At 60.6% G+C, this 22,139-nt stretch overlaps 1 protein-coding gene across 1 annotated transcript; it reads left to right on the top strand.

Moving 5' to 3' along the window:
* Positions 1-1,558: 1,558 nt before the first annotated feature.
* KIF3C (kinesin family member 3C) lies at positions 1,559-11,859 on the top strand (the record flags this gene model as incomplete). The annotated part of the gene is made up of 8 exons (XM_082481313.1): positions 1,559-2,971; positions 7,268-7,369; positions 7,472-7,594; positions 7,700-7,818; positions 9,422-9,538; positions 9,816-9,924; positions 10,513-10,688; positions 11,603-11,859. 8 exons carry the CDS (start codon positions 1,559-1,561, stop codon positions 11,694-11,696), a joined length of 2,253 nt encoding a protein of 750 aa, XP_082337439.1. The 3' UTR covers positions 11,697-11,859.
* Positions 11,860-22,139: the final 10,280 nt, after the last annotated feature.

Below are 22,139 nucleotides of genomic sequence, written 5' to 3' on the forward strand. Positions count from 1 at the left end.
ATCGTGCATCCCGCATCCCAGCCCTGCATCCCAGTCCTGCATCCTGCATCCCGCATCCTGCATCCCAGACCTGTATCCTGTATCCCAGCCCTGCATCCCATATCCCAGCCCTGCATCCTAATCCTGCATCCTGCATCCCACATCCCAGACCTGCATCCCAGACCTACATGCTGCATCCTGCATCCCAGCCCTGCATCCTGCATCCCAGCCCTGCATCCTGCATCCCACATCCCAGCCCTGCATGCCAATCCTGCATCCTGCATCCTGCATCCCAGCCCTGCATCCCTGTCCTGCATTCAGCATCCTTTATCCCACATCCCAGTCTTATATCCTGCAACCCAATCCCACATCCTTCATCCCACATCCCAGCCCTGTATTGCAGTCCTGCATTTTGTATCCTTCATCCCACATCACAGGCCTGTATCTCAGCCTGCATCCTGTATCCCAGCCCTGCATCCCAGTCCTGCATCCTGCATCCCAATCGCATATACTTTATCTCACATCCCAGCCCTGCATCCCAGCTCTGCATTCTGCATCCTTCATCCCACATCCCAGCCCTGCACCCTGTATCCCAGCCCTGTATCCCGCATCACAGCCCTGCATCCTAATCCTGCAACCTTCATCCCACACCCCAGTCCTACATCCCATTCCATTCTGCATCCTGCATCCCGCATCCCACATCCCAGTCCTGCATTCAGCATCCTCCATCCTGCATCCCAGCCCTGCATCCCACATCCCAGCCCTGCATCCCAGCCCTGCATTCAGCATCCTCCATCCCGCATCCCAACCCCGCATCTCACATCCCAACCCCGCATCCCACATCCCAGCCCTGCATCCCAGCCCTGCATTCAGCATCCTCCATCCTGCATCCCAGCCCTGCATTCAGCATCCTCCATCCTGCATCCCAGCCCTGCATCCCACATCCCAGCCCTGCATCCCACATCCCAGCCCTGCATCCCAGCCCTGCATTCAGCATCTTCCATCCCGCATCCCAACCCCGCATCCCACATCCCAACCCCGCATCCCAGCCCTGCATCCCAGCCCTGCATTCAGCATCTTCCATCCCGCATCCCAACCCCGCATCCCACATCCCAGCCCTGCATTCAGCATCCTCCATCTCGCCCCCCCGCCCCGCATCCTTCGTCCCGCCGCCCATCCGCGCCTCCCGATGCCGCCCCCCGCCGCCGCCCGCCCCTGCGCTGCGCCGCGCCGCACAAAGGGCGGACTACAGCTCCCGGCGTGCCGGGCGGGGGCGGGCGGGGGGCGGCCCCGGCCCTGCCCGTCTGCGGGGCGGCCGCCAATGAGCCGCGCCGCCCGCCCCCGCCGCGCCCGGCCCCGCACGCCGCCTGCCATGACCGAGCGCCCGGCGGGGCCCCCCCGCCGCCCCCCGGCCCCCCGCACCCTCCGCCCGGCCCCGGCCCCGGCCCCGGCCCCGGCCCCGGCCCGGGGGATGCTGCGGGGGCGGCGCGGCTGAGCCCCCCCCTCCGCCCGCCCCGCTCCCCGCACCACTCCGCTCCATCCCTCGCTCCCGCCGCCGCCGGCCCCGCCCGCCGCCGCCATGGCCGGTAAGTCCCGCAGCGGCTGCGAGGCGCTGAAGGTGGTGGCCCGGTGCCGGCCCATGAGCAGGAAGGAGGAGGCGGCGGGCTACGAGCGCGTCCTGGAGCTGGACGTGAAGCTGGGCCAGGTGAGCATCCGCAACCCCCGCGCCGCCCCGGGCGAGCTGCCCAAGACCTTCACCTTCGACGCCGTCTACGACGCCAGCTCCAAGCAGGCGGACCTCTACGACGAGACCGTGCGGCCGCTCATAGACTCCGTGCTGCAGGGCTTCAACGGCACCATCTTCGCCTACGGCCAGACCGGGACCGGCAAGACCTACACCATGCAGGGCGCCTGGGCGGAGCCGGAGAAGCGCGGCATCATCCCCAGCTCCTTCGAGCACATCTTCACCCACATCTCCCGCTCGCAGAACCAGCAGTACCTGGTGAGGGCCTCGTACCTGGAGATCTACCAGGAGGAGATCAGGGACCTCCTCGCCAAGGACCAGAGCAAGAAGCTGGAGCTGAAGGAGAACCCCGAGACGGGGGTGTACATCAAGGACCTCTCCTCCTTCGTGACCAAGAACGTCAAGGAGATCGAGCACGTGATGAACCTGGGGAGCCAGACGCGCTCCGTGGGCAGCACCAACATGAACGAGCACAGCTCCCGCTCCCACGCCATCTTCCTCATCACCATCGAGTGCAGCGAGACGGGGCCAGACGGCGAGGAGCACATCCGCGTGGGCAAGCTCAACCTGGTGGACCTGGCCGGCAGCGAACGCCAGAGCAAGATGGGGGCCCACGGAGAGCGCCCCAAGGAAGCGTCCAAGATCAACCTCTCCCTCTCCGCCCTGGGCAACGTCATCTCCGCCCTCGTGGACGGCAAGAGCACGCACATCCCCTACCGGGACTCCAAGCTGACCCGCCTGCTGCAGGACTCCCTCGGGGGCAACGCCAAGACAATCATGGTGGCCACCTTGGGCCCGGCCTCTCACAGCTACGACGAGAGCCTCTCCACCCTCAGGTTTGCCAACAGGGCCAAGAACATCAAGAACAAGCCCCGGGTGAACGAGGACCCCAAGGACACCTTGCTGCGGGAGTTTCAGGAGGAGATCGTCCGGCTGAAAGCCCAGCTGGAGAAACGCGGCATGCTGGGGAAGAAGAGGAGAAGGAGCAGCCGGAGGAAGAAAGCGGTGGATGGAGAAAGTGCCACCGAGAACGAAGGCGAGGACGACAACGAGGACGGCCTGGAGAAGAACATGGAGAATTACTTGAAGGAGCAGAAAGAGAGGCTGGAAGAGGAGAAAGCCGCTATCCAGGACGACCACAGCCTGGTGAGCGAGGAGAAGCAGAAGCTGCTGCAGGAGAAGGAGAAGATGATAGAGGATCTGCGGAAGGAGCAGGAGGCCACCGAGCTGCTGGCCACCAAGTACAAGGTACGTGTCGCCACGCGCCGTCACGAGCGACGCCGGGGGAAGACCTGCTGTGCCTCCAGCCCCTTGTGGGGCGCTTGAGTGGGTCCCAGGCAGGGTGCCCGTGCGAGGTGGGCTCCCAAGCGAGGCGTCCAAGCAGGACGCCCAGGGCAGCCCCGTGCGGCGGTGGGCTGGGGTTATCCTCAGACACGGACCTGCGCGGGGACCTTGTGTGGGAGCTGCTGGGGGCGCGGGGTGGGGAAGGGCCATGGGGGAGTGGATCACTGGTGGCACGAGTTTGCTGTGCTCAGCTCTTGTCCCCCTCAGAACAACAAAGCAGCGTGCGGCGGGGTGGGGGAGTGATGCTGCAGACCGGTCCCCGGTGGCCCGGGGAACACGCCCAGGGCTGGGGATGCGCCACCGCCTGCCCCCCGGGCCTGTCCAGCCCCACGGCTCCCGCCCAGCCAGCAGGGCTCGGGGGGGCGGGGGGCAGGGCTGTGAGCCCGCAGCTCTGCGGGGACCCCCGAACCCCCTCCCCGCCTCAAATCCCTCCCGGCACCCTGCGGCTGGGACGGGGCGGGTGGGGGCATGGTACTGGCACCCTCCGAGCCACCAGCTGAGGGATGCTCGGGGATGCTGAGCGCAAGAGGGGCCGCGGCAGCCCCAGCCCAGCCCCGGGCAGCCGTGGCGGGGGTCCGGGGCTGCACCACTGCCCCCTCTCCCTAGCCCTGCGTCCGTCCCCGGTGAGGCTGGGGGGTCCGGACCCCCTCCTGCCTGCCCGTGGCTGCTGCGGGGCCGGCGTGAGCACCGAGGTGGGACGACGGTCATGGCGGTGGGAGCCCTGGCACCCTGACCCCGCTGCATCACGCTCCGGCATGGCCCCTCCATCACCACGGTGGCCCGGATGCGGTGGCCGGGCTGGAGAGCTGGCACGGAGCCCCCCAGGCGGGGACGTGGCTGGGTAGTCGATCCCTGCCTGGGATTTCGGGGTCTGAGCGGGGTGATGCTCTCGTACCCTCCTCCGTGGCCAGAGCTGTGTTTGTTGCAGCCCCCGGGACGTGTGGCCATGCCCAGGGACGCGTGGCCGTGCCTGGATGCCTGCACAAAGACCCACGGGCTCGCAGTGGGATGTGCCGCCGGGGCAGAGCCGTGGGGAGGACACCGGTCCCCAGCTGGCATGACGGATGTCCCATGATGGGTGCCCCGGCAGAGCAGGATGCTCGGGGCGGAGGTGGGCTCCCCCCGCCGGTGCCCCCCGCCGCCACGGTGGAGTGCAGGTTGTCGCTGGCAGCCGTCCCGCGCGGTTCCTCGTCCGGCACGGCGCAGCGGGGCTGGCTCGGGGCCACGCCGTGTCCTGTAACTGCTGAGTAACGTGGCAGGGCCAGAGGGGAGATGATGCCGCATCCCCTTTGGTGGCCTTCGGAGCTACCGGGGCCCTCCGGCCGTGGGGGCAGGGTGCGGTCACACCAGCGAGGTATCGCCCCAGGGGGCAAAAATCCCCCCTGTGCCAGTGACGGAGGGGCAGAGCCTGCCACGACCCTCACCCCACGGGCACTGCCAGGGGCTGCCTGGGGGGACAGAGCGGGGGGCACTGGGTGGCTTCCCGGTGCCCGCAGGCAGCTGTGCCACGCAGCGGGGCTGGGCAAGGAGGCACCCGCGTGAAAAGAGCCCCGTGTCCCGCTCACGCCTTCAACGGCTCCGTAGTGACTGTGGCAAAGGCAGCCGCAGAGACTGGGGGGCACGGGGTGCCCCACGTGTGGGAGACGCGGGCTGGACCTCGACTCACCGTCACACTCGTGGACGTGGGCTCTGCCTCTGCCGTCCGGCACAGCCGGGGCCCGGCCCCACCGTCCGGCTGGGACGCGCGGGTGGCATCGAGCTGGGAGAGGCGGGGGCCAGCCCGCCCCGGCAGATGTGCGCCTTGGCGCCCAGATGTGCACCTTGGTGCCCAGATGTGCGCCTTGGCGTCCAGGCTGGGGTCAGCGGGTGGGAAAGTGCCGGAGAAGTTATTTGGGTGCCGGAAATGAGTTCCCGTGAGAGGCTTAGTGTTCAGTCTGTCCCACGCGCTAAAGGAGATTGGGAGTCGTCTTCCGTAGAAAGAATAAACGCTTTGGCTGGGAGAAAACGGCAGCGCTAAAAACACCATAATCCCGCGGCGAAGGCGGTAGCTGGCGGTGAACCCCGCAGGGAGTGGTGGCACCACCGCGCCGTGGCCGAGCATCATCCCAGCGCCCGCCTGGTCCCCTCCCCGCACCCCAGCAGGGTGTTGGGGACACTCACCATCACGGGGTGCAAGTAGGACCAAGAACTGGGTTTGGAGGAGGAGGCATGAGGGACCCATAGTGCCCCAGTGTCCCCAGTGCCCCCATCCCCGGCTGCCCTGGGAAATCCCAGCAGGGGATGGCGTGGGGCTGGGTGGGGGGCTGCCCTCGGGGGTCTCAGCCCCCACGGGAATGGCTTCCCGGCAAAACGCCCGGCCAGCGGGCGGCCCTCTGCCCAATGCGGGGGGGGGGGGGGGGAAGGATGGAGGAATCCCTGGTGTCGGGGTCTCGGGGGCGCAGCAGGGCCGGGGGGGCTGGATGGGGCACCCATGGGGGATGTGCCCCATAGCACTGAACGGCTGCCAGGGTCCCTGGGGGGGGGAGGGGGGGGGGGGAAGGTGGGAGCTGGTGGTACAGACGTGGGGGTTGTCCCCCGGGTGCGGGGGGGGCTGCTCACACTGCTCTAAAACCCCACAGTGCGCACCTCCACAGCCGTCCCGCGTGGGGCTGGGACGGGGAAAAAATAGGGGAAAAATAGGGGAAATAGCGTGTTGCCCCAGATAGCTGTCGGTGTGAGCGGGGGACGCGGTTTGCCTGAGCCCCCACCCCCGTGCCCAGGGTGGTGCCGGGGTACGGCCGGGGGGGACGCAGCACCTCCGGGACAGCCCTGCCGTGGGGCAAGTGTCGGTGGCACCGATGAATGCCACGTGTGCCCCCCGGTGCCAGCGTCCCCCCTTGGCGTGGCGTCACGGCCATCCTGCCGGGCACAGCCTTGGCTATGGCCGCGGGGGGGCCGGTGAGGGCAGCGGCATGGCGGGCAGCGGCCGGCGGGGACACCCCGGGGACGGCGGCGAGCGGTGCTGCCGCTGGCGCTGTGTCTGGCAGATTAATTTTTAAAGCCGTGTGCGGGGGCGTGGGGACGTCTGGAGCCGTCCCCGCTCACGTCCCTCAGCTGCAGCACTGGGGGGCGCAGGGTGTCCCCCCCACCCTGTCCCCTCCCACTGGTGCTGCCACCCTGTCCCACTGACACCCTGACGTGGGAACACGGTGTGCGCACACCCTGCACGTGAGTGCACGGGCACACGGCGCTTGTACATGTGCTGGCACACGTCTTCAATGTGTGCACACTCCTGGCGTGTCACGGCACACACCGAGGGGGTTGGGTGGGAGGGACCTTCAAGGCCACCCAGTCCCCCCCCTGCCCCGGGCAGGGCCACCCCCCCCCAGCCCAGGTTGCTCCCAGCCCCGTCCAACCCGGCCTTGAGCACCCCCGGGGATGGGGCAGCCACAGCTGCTCGGGGCAGGCTGCAACACGCACGAGTGTGCAATGCAGCAGTGTACTCGCGTGTGCGTGCGTGGGGGCTGTACACAAGCGTGTGCGCGTGGGGTAAAGGAGGGTGTGCACGCAAACATCTGCACATGGGTGTGCGTGTAGAAATGTGCGTGCACGTGTGTGTGTGCGTGCAGGAGGTGTCACTGCGCACAGGCGTGTGCATATGGGGGGGTTGTGCACGTACACCGATACGCGTGTGTGTGTGTGAGTGCAGCAGTGGGACGGGGGGAGCCCTTTTCCCCAGGGAGCAGCTGGGGTGGGATGGGGGGTGTGGGGGACAGGGTGGGATGGGATGGAGTGGGATGGGGGGGAGGGTGAAGGTGACAGGGTGGGATGGGACGGGACAGGGTGGTATGGGGAGGGTGTGCGTGACAGGGTGGGATGGGATGCGGTGGGACTGGGGGGTGTGAGGGTGAAGGTGACAGGGTGGGATGGGAGAGGGGGGGATGGAGGGGTAAGGGTGACAGTGTGGGATGGGATGGGGTGGGGTGGGATGGGGCGGTGTGGGAGACGGTGGGATGGGGGGGTGCTGAACCTCCCCAAGCTGGTCAGGGTCCACATGCAGCCCCCCCCCCATCAGCATGTGCCACCCCGAAAGCTCCCGCCTCCCCAGGAGCCAGGGGTGAGGACAGGGAGCCCAGGACGGGGACCAGGGACGGGGTGACCACCCGGTGGGGGCAAACCCCATGGGGCCATGCCCTGACCCCCCCCCGCTGTGGCCCCCAGGCGATGGAGAGCAAGCTGCTCATCGGCGGCAGGACCATCGTGGACCACACCAACGAGCAGCAGAAGATGCTGGAGCTGAAGCGGCAGGAGATAGCCGAGCAGGTAACGGCGCGGGGGCCTGACCCGGCTTAGGCGGGTGGCGGGGGCGTCCCGGGGGGGGCCGGTTCCCCCTCCCGGCGCTGAGCGTTTCCCCCCGCGCTGCAGAAACGCCGGGAGCGGGAGATGCAGCAGGAGATGCTGCTGCGGGACGAGGAGACCATGGAGCTACGGGAGACTTACACCTCCCTGCAGCAGGAGGTGGAGATCAAAACCAAGAAGCTGAAGAAGGTGAGAGCGCGGCGGGTGGGGACAACCGTCCCTCCGGCCACCGGAGCCGCGGGGCTCGCTGCAGCCCCCCGAGCCGCGGGGCTGAGGGCTGCTCCTCCCCCCCAGCTGTACGCCAAGCTGCAGGCCGTGAAGGCGGAGATCCAGGACCAGCACGACGAGTACATCCGCGTGCGCCAGGACCTGGAGGAGGCGCAGAATGAGCAGACGCGGGAGCTGAAGCTCAAGTAGGTGGTCGTGCGTTCCCCCCACGCCGGGGTGCAGCTGTGCAGGGTGCGCAGAGCAGATTTGGGGTGCACGTAGCGGGGTGCACAGAGCAGACCTGGGTGGACAGAGCAGATCTGGGGTGCTCAGAGCAGATTTGGGGTGCACAGAGTAGACCTGGGTGCACAGAGCAGATTTGGGGTGCTCAGAGCAGATCTGGGGTTCTCACAGCAGCCCTAGGGGACAGATCAGATTTGGGGTGTGCAGAGCAAATTTGGGGTGCTCAGAGCAGAGGTGGGTGCGCAGAGCTGGTTTGGGGTGCGCAGAGCTGGTTTGGGGTACACAGAGCAGATCTGGGGTCCTCACAGCAGACCTGGGTGCACAGAGCAGATGTGGGGTGCGCAGAGCAAATTTAGGGTGCACAGAGCAGAGATGGCTGCACAGAGCAGATTTGGGTGCTCAGAGCAGTGCAGATTTGGGGTGCACAGAGCAGATTTGGGGTGCACAGAGCAGAGCTGGAAGGATCGATACAGCCACTGATGGGGAAAACCGAGAGCCTCCTGTCCCATCAGCGGTGGCAGAAGGTGTAAAACACGTTTAAAGCTCTGGAGCTGGGTGAGCTGCACGGGAGAGGATTAAAAAGTTGCTGAGAAAGGTGAAACCCCAGAAAACACACACGCAGAAGCGACCGCGCGGCAGCGGCGCGGGCTGCGGCTGGGGTCCGGGACGTGGTGGGGCGGCTGGAGGTAAGCGTCCCCCGAGGGCACCTGGAGACCTGCTCCGGCCCCAGCGCCGTCACTGGGGGGGAAGAGCAGCTTCGGGAGCACTTGGGGGGAGCCCCGGTCCCACGGGAGCTCCCGGCACAGCAGCGGCACCCGGCAAAGCCGAGCAGCCTTTTCCCTCCGGGAACCTCCCAGCAGGAGACGCAGCTGATGTTCCACCACCTTTAGTGGGTTTGTTTTCACTTCAAGCAGTAATCTTATTCAATATCTTTAAAAAATCCCACCCAGACATATATATATATATCTATTAGTATTTTCATGATAAAATATTTATACTTTTACTGGGAACAAAATTTCACGTCAAATTTTGCTACCTTTCCCTTCGAACGTGGTTCGAACTTTGTAAGAGCCGGCAACTCGCTGACGGGACTCACCCACTCAAACCCATTTTCTGCAGCTGCTCAATTTTGCCCCCAAAAATGCGGGGGGGGGGGAAAAAAAGATTCCCTTTGGGGTCCATTTTGCATCACTGAGTTTTCCTTTATTTTCTGGCGGGGCAGCTGTGGGGGCAGACGGTGCCGAGAGGAGAGGGGGTTCCTGCCGGGAGGGAAAGTCGCAGAGCTGCCTTCGCTCCTCTCTGATGACCCTCTTCCTCTGCCCTCCCTCTCCCGCCTCCCTCCCCCCTCTGCCGGCTGCATCTCTCCCTTCAACCTCTCCATTTCCGTCCTGTTTCCATCTTCTGGATGTTTTCCCATTTCCCTGTGTCTCCCTCTCTTCCTGACATCCTCTTCCTCTCCCTTTCCGACCTGTTTGCTGTGACTCGTCGCGGTAACGCCTTCCCCTCCTGCTCCTTCCCACCCGCCTGCTCCCGCTCCGCCTCGCTCTTGGCCGGTCACTCGCTCAGGTACTTGATCATCGAGAACTTCATCCCACCGGAAGAGAAGAACAAGATCATGAACCGCCTGTACTTCGACGGGGAGGAGGACCAGTGGAAGTTCCAGCCGCTGGTGCCCACCGGAGGGTACGTCCCCGGCCCCGAGCCACGCTCTGCCTCAGCGCCGCCGACCCGCGGGCACGAAGCCCCTGCCTGCAGGGCGGGGATGTCCCCGGGCTGGGGGGGCGTCAGCGACCCCGGGATGCTTGCAGGTGCCTACGGGTGGAAACCCTCTCCAAGCCAAGCCCCACCGGCAATGACCGCCCTTCACTCTAGACAAGCTCCATTCATCACTGCTTGGAGGCATTTTTAGTAGGAATTTATGTTCTCTTTAATAAACGTTCCTCTCAATTTCTGTCTTTAGAAACAGCAACCAAATGAAGAGGCGGCCCACCTCTGCGGTGGGGTACAAGAGACCCATCAGCCAATACGCCCGTGTGGCCATGGCCATGGGCTCTCATCCTCGGTACCGGGTAAGTGAGAGAGCACCGGTGCGTGCCGGGGAGGCGAGACGTCATTGCTTAAATGGGATGGGCGGATGGGTGGGTGGATGGGTGGCTGTAAGGTTGGGTGGATGGGTGGCTGTAAGGTTGGATGGATGGATGGATGGATGGATGGATGGATGGATGGATGGATGGATGGATGGATGGATGAACAGTGGGAGAGAACATGGAGTAAACAAGCTCACGATGATTTGGGATACGTCAGTTCGAGCTCGCAGCTCTTTCCTGCCACTTGGCAGGATCGGTGGCCGTGCGCTCAGCCGGTCCTTGAGCTGCTGGCCCACTGGCGCTGCTCGCTCCTGCCATTTGAGAGGACGGGACCATTCAGCCTTGCCTGCTGGACTCAGCCCCAGGAAAGACCAGGAGAGCCTGAGCAGAGCGGGGAGCCTGTGCTCCAGGATGGAGCTTGCCCTGTGGCGGCGGCAGCCGGAGGAGGGTGCCGCTCCCCGGTGTGCCCGTCGGCTTCTCTGGGCAGTGGGGACGTGCCGGAGCTGGTGCCATGTTCTGCCATGTGGTGACTCCCCGTGTTGGCTTTCTCTTCTCCCTGTCTGGCTGTAGGCTGAGAACATCATGTTCCTGGAGCTGGACCTGTCCCCTCCGGCCATCTTCGAGTTTGAGCGGAGCAGGGACCCGGCAGAGCAGGACCCCCGCGCTCTGCACCTGGAGAGGCTGATGCACTTGGACAGCCTCCTGGAGCGGCCAGCGGCCTCCCGGGTGAGGAAGTCCCGCTCCTGGTGAGTGCCAGCGCAGGGGGGGCTGCATGGGGCTGTGGCATGGCCGGGGTACTCGGGGGGGCCGCGTGGGCGCTTGGCATGGGCAGAGGAGTCACGGCGGAGCTGCGAGCCCCCCGTTCCTTTTGGGGTCGAAACTGGCCACGAGTTGTCGGGGGGTGATCAGATTTTAAAATATGGCTGACATTGCTTTGGTAACGGTTGTTAGATAAGTGTTAAAACCAGGGTGATGATGTCATATCATCATAAATACCTCAGCACAGGAGAGACATGGAGCTGGTGGAGCGGGGCCAGAGGGGGCCCCGGAGCTGCTGGGAGGGCTGGAGCCCCTCTGCTGGGAGGACAGGCTGGGAGAGGTGGGGGGGTCAGCCTGGAGAAGAGAAGGCTCCACGGAGACCTCCGACCCTCTTCCAGTGCCTAAAGGGGCTCCAGGAGAGCTGGGGAGGGACTTTTTTACAGGGGCATGGAGTGATAGGATGAGGACGAATGGCTTCAAACTGAGAGAGGGGAGATTTAGATTAGATACTAGGAACAAATTTTTCATTTTGAGGGCGGTGAGCCCCTGGCGCAGGGTGCCCCGAGAAGCTGTGGCTGCCCCATCCCTGGAGGTGCTCAAGGCCGGGTTGGACGGGGCTGGGAGCAACCTGGGCTGGGGGGAGGTGGCCCTGCCCAGGGCAGGGGGGTGGGACTGGGTGGTCTTCAAGGTCCCTTCCAACCCAAACCATTCTGTGATTCGATGATATACGTATGTCGCAGATGGTAGGACTCAGGGTGTCGTCCTGCCCAGCGCTGGGTGTCCGTTGGTGCCGCCTGCACAGCAAACAGCTGAGCCAACGGCTGGATTTCGGGAAAAGCGGGAGGGAGGGGAAGGGGAAGGAGAAGGAAACGAGGTTTTCTCTGTTCATCTCCCCCTCCAGGTGCCAGACGCCGCGGTCACTGCCATCCTCAACCACGCATGTCTCCCTCACCTCCAGCTCCCCGCGCGCCGCCACGATGCCAGCTCAGGAGTGACGTCCTGGACCCCCTCGTCCCCCGCACCGCCTCGCAGCGAGGACTGTGCCCTGCCGACGGGCGAGGAAGGGGCTCCAGCCGGCAGCATCTCCACCGGTCCCAGTTCGTCTTTGTCGTCAGCTACTTTGTGTGCGCGTGTGTTTGTGTGAGACGCTCACGAACAGCCCCCGGGGCGAGGGGAGCTGCCCCCTCCTTCCTTCTGCCCACCCCCACCCCCCACCCCAATCTGGATCTGTCACTTTATTTATTTAACGTATTTATTTATGGAGTGGTTGATGCGCGGAGTCAGGAGGCGCGTTCGGACTGGAGGACACCCAAAGGCGGGCAGTGGGCACCACCACCGACCGCCCCTCGCGTACGTACGCTCAGCTCCCGGCCCTCCCCACGCCGCCGCCACCGCAGCCCCCGCACAGGGCACGGGGACACCACCGGGGTGGGCACCACTGGCGTACTGCCCACCGTCGGGCTCCGCAGGGCAGGCAGGAGAGGGCGCGTGCCCCTCTCTGGTGGCTTTGGCAGAAGGTGCGGCAGCCCTGGACACTGGTGCTGCAGTTGCTTTGCTGGATCCCAGGGAATTTGGCGATTTCTACGAGGATGTGGAGACTTCGTGGTGGCAGCACCTGGCGCTGGGCTTCTCGGAGGCCCAGAGGGACTCTCCAGCCTGCATCAACACTGGTGGCAGCAGTGACATCTCATTGACTTCTGGGCATGGCTGTCACTCCAGGAACGCCAGCTCCATCCACAGAGAGGGCTTGCACGTTAATCAAACCAAGTCAGTCCCGGTGGTACCGGGACTTTGTTCGCCCGTGCCATGCTCTGGAGATGGTGGCCCTGTCCTTTTCGGTTGCCTGACACCCAGCTCGCTCCCGTCCCTGGCTAAGTGGGTGTTTAACTCCTTACAGCAAGAACAGGAGATGGAAATCTGCGTCCTCTTCCACCCACGCCTCCCAAAGCCACCCGTAGTCTGGGGAGCAATGCTACCTGAGTGAAACCAGAGGAGAGAGCGTCCACCATCCTGGCAACTCAAGGCAGTGAAGAAATGCAGGACAAGATGGTGATGCGCGGAGGAGCGATGTCAACATTGCTCTCCTCTGGGCTGGGTAATGCCACGTGGAGGTCACCTCGTAGGTGGGAGAACTTTACTGGTGATTGCGTGGGTCGTGGAGGGATGGGCATGAAACGGGTGATGGGTGAGAAGGGACAAGCCATCAGGCCACTCTGGTGGTCTGAAACCTGTCCCAGGCAGCAACACACGAAGGTGCCAGGACATCGCTCGGTGTTCCTGAGAGATTCAGCTTTCAGCAATTCAGTTGAGGGAAGGTGGGTCCTTCCTGCGGACCTTTCCTGGCAGTGCCCGGCCAGCAGCTGTGGTTTCCCTGGGATGGCTTCCAGATGTGCAGAGGTGGATAAGATCCATCTGTGTGACCAGATCCCAATGAATGAGGGAGTGACCCCCGGTTCCCATGGGAGGATACGGGTCTTCAAAGGGATGTATGCTGAGGGCAGTCCCTGGGAAGGCAGATCTGGGAAGACTGCAGGTTGGGACTGTGTCTTGTGGCAATGAAGAGAGTTTCTTCCACTGGAGGACTGGTCACCGCTCACCCCGATGACTCCTGCACGCTGGACCCAGGGTGAGGGAGGGAGAGGGAACGAGGCACAGAGCAGAAACATCAGAAGCAGAAGCATCAGCTGTGTCTACTTCAGAGCAGTGAGAGTCCCACCCAACAGGAATGTCCCATCAGATGCTCCATGTGGGTGGGCTGGGGCATCCACAGACCTTCCCACCCATCTCCTGACACATCCCCTGCTCTGCCGTGGGGTGGTCTTCTCCCCATCCCCTCTAACATTGTCCTGTGTCGTGTTCTTGATTGTTGCCACCATCTTCCCTTCCCCACCTGTGCCCCATAACACCTTCTGCCTCTCCGAAATCTTGGTCCGCTTCTCCCCCACCCCAGCAGCTGGCTTGTAGGCGATTTTGGAAGCTGTAGGTTGCTCCCAGGAGCGAGCTGACCCCCTTCGAGCAGCAGCCAGGTCTGGGCTGTGCTCAGCCTGGGGAGGAGGTGCAGGAGGAAGGGCGCTTCAGGAGTGAGAGATGGGTCCCTTCCACGGCTTGGGGTGCGCTCCTTCTGCCCACGGGTACCGCCGGCAGCCAGGGGGTTGGTTGGTCATGCATCCATAGGCTTTCCGCAGAGCAAGCTGGCTCTGGCCCCATGAATCCTGGTGGATGAGACACCCAGTTCTTTATTTCGTTCCCAGGATAGCGTCTGGGAGTCAGGGTTGGGAAGCGCAGACCTCAGAAAGGGGAGCAGCTCTCTGCAGGGTGGCCTGCGGGAATATATTTTCATCCCTTCCTTGTTTTCTGATTGCCCCAAGTTCATCTTCAGCCAGATGAGCAGGTTGTGGATGCCCGAGGTGGTGAACTGGTGACAGTCTCTCGTACCTCCATTCTCTACCCAGGACACGGGAGACAAAGCTCAAGAGCTGATGGTGTCTCCTTCCCCCTGGTTTGCCCCCGGCCATGGAGCACCATGTCAAAGGGTGGATGTGCTCCACACCGGTCACCCGTGGCGTGTGTTGGTCCCCATCTGTGTCACAGCAAAGGACAGGTCCAGGTCCAGCAGGACTGTGGTCACGGTGGGATCCACGTGGAAGCCCTTCCAGCAGAGCCCAGGACGGACGTGCGAACACCCGGTGCCGGGGATGGGCTGAGCCGCTTTCAACGTCAAAGTGCCGTTTGTATCGCATCTGTCGTGCGCGTGGGCCCGGCAATCCCCCGTGCCCTCGCTCCGTCTCTCCCCACCGCTGCCGACGACCTCCCGACCTCCTTAGCACAAACCCGAGGAAGGCTGTAAGCGGACGCCGGTGATTTGAGCCGAGCGCGGGCGCGCTGGCGGCGGCGCGTTGCCTCTGCCTCGGGTGGCTCCGCAGCCTCTCCGCATCGCTGCAGCAACCTCAGATGTATATTTGTAATGTTCTTTGGTCTTTGTATGTCGGTGCGTGTGTATTTACCTATGGGTGTGTGTAGGTGTGTGTGGGCGCGCGCGTGTAGCCGAGGGATCTATTTACCGTCGATGTGAGTGACTGTACAGGGGGCGAATCCCAGAGGGGGGGACGGGGCTGGGATGGGGCTTTTTTTTTTTTTTTTTTTTTTTTTTTTTTTGTGGTTTAATTGTTTGTTTAGTTACTTTGGGTTTCAGGTTTGGACATACGGTTTTTTTGCGAGGGGGTGGGTTCGGGTCTGTTTCGGATTGATTGACAAGGTGAGGGCCTTGATTAGGACCAAATTTTCATGCCTGTTGCTCTGGTGATTTATTTAGAAATCAAAAGTTTACTGTACGGTGGCCCATCCTTGTCACTCTATACATATGAATATACAGGACATATTATAAATATATATATATTATACATACTGTATGGAGAGAGGTCATTAATCTCCCACTCCCTCTGGCTTTGGATGGACACCTCTTCAATATGCTGTAATGTAGCTTTGACCCAGTGCTGGGAACGACCAGAAAGCGCCAGCGCCCTCCAGGAAACTGGCGACGACACCAATAAAGGAATGAGCATCATTGCAAAGGGCGTCTGCCGCCTCGTTCATCCGCAGCTCCGGCCGGAGCCCGCTGGCGCCGCGGGGCATGAATCTAAGCGCCGCGCCGCGTGCCCGGCTCGGGGGGACCCAGGGCTGCGTGTCTTTGAGATGAGGATTTGGGATTTGGGCTCCTGTTGCCGTGCGAACAGAGGCACCGGCGCCCGCCCGCCCGGACTTCTCCGTGTATTTCTCCTGTTCCGTGTGACATGGAGTGTTTGTACTAAACCAACTGTAATTTGCAGGAGGCTTCACTAGGACAAGGCCTAAGCAGCGAAAGCGGGTTGTGCTGGGTACGAGCGTGCTCCCACAGAGTACCAGACTGGTGAGGGCTGGGAGGGCCCTCTGGAGCTCCCCCAGTGCCACCCCCCGCCAGAGCAGGGGCACCTCCAGCAGTGGCACAGGACACGTCCAGGCGGGTTTGGAATGGCTCCAGAGGGGGAGACTCCCCCCCTCTCTGGGCAGCTGTGCCAGTGCTCTGCCGCCCGCACAGGAGAGAAGGTCCTCCTCGGGTTGAGATGGAACTGCCCATGGTCACCTTTGTGCCCGTTCCCTCTTGTCCTGTCACTGGGCACCACTGAACAAAGCCTGTTCCCATCCCCCGGCACCCTCCCTTTGGGGATTGATAAGCATTGATGAGATCCCCCTCAGCCTTCTCTTCTCCAGACTGAACAGCCCCGAGTCCCTCAGCCTTTCCTCAGCAGAAAGACGCTCCAGTCCCCTCATCATCTCCATAGCCCTTTGCTGGACCCTCTCCAGCAGTTCCCTGTCCTTCTTGACCCGGGGAGCCCCGAACTGGGCACAGTGCTCCAGATGTGGCCCCCCCAGGGCAGAGCAGAGCAGAGGGGGAGGATGACCTCCCTCGCCCTGCTGGCCACACTCTGCTTGATGCCCCCCAGGATGCCATTGCCCTTCTTGGCCACCAGGGCACATTGCTGGCTCGTGGGCATCCTGTTGGCCACCAGGACTCCCAGGTCCCTCTCTGCAGAGCTGCTCTCCAGCAGGTCAGCCCCCAGCCCAGCAGGGGTTATTCCTCCCTCAGTGCAGGACCCTACGCTTGCCCTTGGCCCTTGGTGAACTTCACTAGGTTCCTCTCTATATAAAAGTTGTATGAGCTCCAAGAGCGTGCCTATGTAAAATTGCGAAGTTAATTTGGGAGGGATTTTATTTTATGTGTTTTACGTGCATCCTTCCCGCTTAGTGATGCTGAGGCCAGAAGGGGCCCCGGCACGGCCGGGCTGATCAGCGAGGGCTGCAGCCGCCGCCGGCGAGCGCGGGAGGGTGGCACAGGGGACGCTGGCCAGGAGCAGCCCCGGTCACAGGCGTGGGGAGGGTGGTTCTGGCAGAGGAAGGAGCGAAGAGCGTGGGGGTAAAGACGAGGTAAGCGAACCGGGACAGTTACAGCCCACGGGGAGAGCGAGGGAGGACCCACAGACATTCAAGTGAATCAAAACCACTGATGCCAATGGGATTCTTGGTTGGTGAAACAGTGCTGAGGGAGCAGCAAGAGCGAGCGGGGAAGGGGCTGCTCGTCTCTCCTCCCCAGTGCCATTGCGTTTTTCCCGCGCCATTGCAAAATGGGAAAAAATTCCCACGTCTTACGCATTAGCAAAGCTCTGACTCAGAAAACACTGCAACAGCGCTGAGTTCCCGCGCTTTGAGGCTGTCCTCGGCAGTCTGACCTGTCCTGGCACCCGCAGGACGCTCCAGAAGCGCAGCAGCTGACGCCGGGTACCACTCACGGCCGCCCTCGGGGCTCCCTCTGCTCCCCAGCCTCTTTGAACACCGGCCTTTCCCTGGGACCTGCCCCGCACGCTCGTCCCACGGTCGCCTGGGCACGGGGGCGAGGACAAAGCTAGGGACAGGACACACAGTGAGAAGGAAAAGGAAGGAAACGAGAGGGCGATCCGTAGGTGCACTGGTAGTAAGAGAAAAATGAAAGAGGGATTCTTCACTATGCACCGGGGGATGAATGGTAATATCAGAGGGAAAAACTAAGCATGCAATCAGGGTTTTTTTTTGCTTCAGTCTTCATTTAAAAGGTCAGCTGCGATCAGACGGCGAGCAATAAATGTCAGCAAAAAAAGGGCTGAGGATTCAGGCTAAAGTAAGAAAATGGTACGTTGAAGATTTCTTATGCATGCTGGATGCTTCCAAATTGGCCGGGTCTGATTTAATTCATAGCGATGTACGCAAGGAGGTTGGTAAAACAGCCTCAGAGCCGCCAGTGAGGGGTTTTGACAACTCGTAAAGAACAGTCAAAGTGTCCAAACAGGAACAGGACAAACATAAAGAATACCTTTAAAATGGGGGAAGGAGGAGTTGGGGAATTACATACTCAGCCTAACCCCACCTCTTGAAAAGATATGGAATGGGTCAACCAAATCCATCTGCAAGTATCGACAGGAGAACACGGTGGGAGGCAACAGCCGAGGTGGTTTCACGGAATCACGGAGTTTCAGAGTTGGAAGGGACCTCTCAAGATCACCCAGCCCCACTCCCCTGCCACAGCAGGACTGCCCAGAGCACATCCCTCAGGACTGCATCCAGGCGGGTCTGGAAACTCTCCAGAGAAGGGGACTCCCCCCCTCCCTGGGCAGCTGTGCCCGTGCTCTGCCACCCGAACCGGAAAGAAGTGTTTCCGTGTATTTGAACGGAACTTCCCGTGTTCCAACTTGTGCCCATTGCCCCTCGTCCTGTCACTGGGAACCATTGAAAAGAGGCTCCATCCTCCTTCAGCCCCCCCTTTAGATACTCGTACGCCATAAGAAGGTCTCCCCTCAGCCTTCTCTTCTCCAGGCTAAAGAGTCCCAGCGCTCTCAGCCTTTCCTCATAAGGCAGATGCTCCAAGCCCTTAATCATCTTAGTTGCCCTTCGCTGGACTCGCTCCAGCAGTTCCCTGTCCCTCTTGAACTGGGGAGCCCAAAACTGGACACAGTATTCCAGTTGTGGCCTCACCAGTGCAGAGCAGAGGGGGAGAATGACCTCCCTCGACCTACTGGCCACACTCTTCCCTGTGCAGCCCAGGATTCCATTGGCCTTTTTGGCAACAAGGGCACATTGCTGGGCCATGGATAATTTACTGTCTACCACAACCCCCAGATCCTTCTCCTCCGAGCTACTTCCCAGCAGGTCCGCCCCTAACCTATACTGGTGCCCAGCGTTCTTCCTCCCCAGGTGCAGGACCTTGCACTTGCTTTTGTTGAACCTCATTAGGTTCTTCTCTGCCCAGCTCTCCAGCCTGTCCAGGTCACGCTGGATGGCAGCACAGCCCTCTGGGGTGTCAGCCACCCCTCCCAGTTTGGTATCATCAGAGAACTTGCTGAGGATACACTCTGCCCTCTCCCTTTGGTCCAAAGCAAATCTCATCAAAGCAACCTAATTTTCCACTGTGAGGCCTTGCAGATATGGAGGAGGCACAAACTACGATATATTGAGAGATTTTGGTGTCACTGCTTGATGGGCTCGCTGATGTGAGATGGAGTTAACAAGGGCAGGATTCTCCAAAAGCAACGGGCTGTAGGGAGGCAGAGACAGAAACATGATGTGTTCTGGTTTGGCCCAGCGCTTCCATGGGTGCGCCACACCAGGCACCACTTTCCAACCAAGAATGGGACCATTTGGAAAGATTTTGCGAGAAATTAATGGGAATGATGCGAAAACTTGCAAGATTGAAAGAAACAGGGTGGTTTCCACCGAGGGCTAGAAGACTGTGGAGAGAGGTAATCACGATCTTCAAATACTGAAACAGACTGCTGCGAAAGGAAGAGATTATCCTGTTTCAGCTGCCAAAAGGAGACAGGACAAGAATTTCTGGTCTTAAAACACAGCAAGAAAGATTTAGTTTAGAATTTGGGAAAACTGTTGTAAGCCCCCAAGGATAACACGGCCCTAGGACAGTTCACACGTGTACGATACAGAACTGCTTCCACTGGAGACTTTTAAGAGCTGATTAGACTGACGGCTGTCAAGAACCGTTGATGAGGCAGTTAATCACGCCGGAGGGCAAAGGATGACGGGACAACCCCCAACCACCTCTTCCAATCCTCCTTGCTGTGATTCTGTGGTTTGAAACTACTGCGCGGTACAGCCGAACCCGGGGCAGAGCTGGAAGAAACGGAGAGGGATGAGATGAGGAAGGGAGAAAGTCGGGTTTTGCCGTGTTCAGTTCATCTCCGCACCACCACCCCCGGCAGCCTGCGCGCCGGTCGGAGTGTGAGGGCTGGAGGTGACACAGGGAGACTAAAAGGGGGAAAATGACAAATTATAAGTATTGCCACGCAGTCAGGAGCTCTACTCATTCCAAAGGCGTTCAGAACCCATGCGTGAACGGTGCAGAGAAGGGCAAAGGATTTTCCCACGCCTAGCATAACCGCCAAAACTATCCTGAAACGTCAGCTCTGGCCACGCACACGGTATGTCCCACGGGACAAGAAGGTGACTTCAGGCAGGTGAAAACGCTCCGGTCACCGGCAGTACTCTTCCCTTGCAGATCCCGCGGTGCTGGTTCACGATGGTACAGTCCCGGGGCTGTTTTGTTTCCCCTACACCAGCGGGAGAGCGTCACCAGGAGAGCAGCCACCGGTCTGGCTTCACCAACGCCGGCGTTCCCTCCGTCTGTGTTTCCCCCTCCTGCCCCGCGCCCGGAGAGCGGCACGAGGTCCGCCCAGCGCTCGGGCGCCCGCGGCTCCCGCGTGGCACGAACTTCGGCGATCCCAGTCCATAACATTTGCAATGCGGAAAGTCCCCAGGAGTGTCTGCGTTTTCCAGCTTAGCTCGGCCTCGCTTTGCGGTTCGCCCGCCTGTTCTTTGGGGCCGGTGTGTCTCTTTACAAAACGTCTGCTGCGATTTCCTCCACGGCGACATTCAGTGGCTTTAGCAGCGAGGAGAATATTTTCTCAGATGCAAGGCGTCTCTGCTTCCCTGGAACAGCCAGCCCTTACAGTCACGCAGGATTACACAGAACCCCGCAGTTTTTATGATAATATCGAACCAGGCTACAGAAACATGATTTTGAAGAGCTATGTCCCATCTACCGACAGATTTTTTTAACTGAAATGTATAAAATGTAGGGTAAATTCACTCTAACGGTTCTGGTGTCTTTCTTACTACAATGGATAGGGCTTTTTCTGTCATAAATCTAAAATTTATTCTTAAGATTTGTATGGTTCTATGTGCCGTTATTTACATCCTCAATGATGAGCATAAGTGCACATTTTAAAGGGGCCGAACATCGACACCGCCCCCCTTCTCCCTTTGAAGAAAAGTGCCCGTGGAGGTTGGCTGCCCCTCCGTCACTGCCACGTCCAGGTACAGCGCAGAAAAGTACAAGCGTGAGGGGCCCCAGAGCCACCAGCGTGGTACACACTGGGGAATCAAGAGAGGTAGGAGCTGAACCGGCAAAGACACAACATATGCCGTACACGCTTGGGTGGCCAGTTTGTTGCGGTGAAGATCAGGGGCCCACAGAAGTAGGGCAGCTACTCGGAAGTTAAATAAATCCTGACACGACCCCCCGTGTTCAGATCCTCCCGGAGATGGAAATCCCTTTGAAGACACGGGTTGAAAGAGCTGCAGACGAACCCGCGAGAAGCTTGTGTGACTCTAACGGAGGGCGAGTGTGCTGGGACGAAGGCATATGGCTGACAAGGCAAGGTCCACAGCCTGCAAGTAATTACATCTCCCTGAAGAGCATCCAGCTCTGCTTGCAGATGGTTAGAAGATGGTTTTAGTGGGCCCAGAGCTGCTGGGCAGGGGTGATTGGTTGCACAGCCATTGCTGCTCCCTGCGGTGAGACACGGGTGAGAGGTTTGGAGTGGAGAACTCTGCAAGAAATACGTTGGGTTACTCCACCACCGGTGACTGCTGTAACTGGGCAGCTGCAGAGCAGTTTCTAGTGGCGTTGGTCTCTGAACCATGTTCACTCTTACAGGAACAGCATTCATGTGGTCAGTGACGTGAATTTAGGACTCTGTCTGAAGTAGAACTGGGTGCTAGAGCCAGAGTCATCAAAACGACGTCTGTGCTGGGAAAGACGGGGGAGTGACATGGCCGCCCCTCAGGCTCCCATGCCAAGGACAGAAGGATGTGTTCAGGGACATTCATACAGCTCCTGGTGCCTCTTCTTCGTGCTCTCCTCTTGTGTGTGAAGAATGAGCCACCCAGACAGTGACTTGTCTCTGAAGCCTCCAAAACAGTTGGAGGTGTGGTTAAGATGCACAAGGGTGGCCAAAGCAAGGTCTACCAAACGTTTTCTATCTCAGTCTCCTTCAAGAAAACTGGTAAGATTTTCTGTTCCTGAGCCCTGCTTCTCTTTCAGCCCTACCTTGCCACTCTTGATGGTTCTGGTAGAGGTTCTGCAGCCCCAGGAGCACGTACAGAGGGGACACAAAGACCCTCAGGACTCCCGGCTCTCAGGAGAGCTCATCTCTCCTCCTGACCCTGTCCCTCAGTCATGACGAGCGAGCTGCTCTGAATCCCGATTTTCCTAGTGCTAAAGCTTATTATCATCTTTGTAAGGTACTTTGAGATTTACTTGTCATAAGATGTTGCAAAAGAGCTAAATGCATTCACTACTGAGCAGATTTTGAAGTATTTCAGCACAAAGGTGACTGCAGCCACTATAAATATGTTGCATGGTCTTCCCAAGACAAAAGCTGTGCAGGAAGCCTTTATTCCAGAGAGGTTTTTTGGGGTTTGGGTGTTCCTTGATACTCTGATGACACCCTGTGGACTTGTCCCTGTACTACTGTAGCTGTGCAAGGACCCAAAAACTTCATTCTTTTTCTCCCCAATGGCTCTTCTACTCCATTTCCCTACATTTTTCGCTGGTGACTTTTTTCTTTAGGCGGTTAATT

Source organism: Vanellus vanellus (assembly GCF_965231255.1).
Source record: "Vanellus vanellus genome assembly, chromosome: 3".
Classification (NCBI taxonomy): Eukaryota; Metazoa; Chordata; class Aves; order Charadriiformes; family Charadriidae; genus Vanellus; species Vanellus vanellus.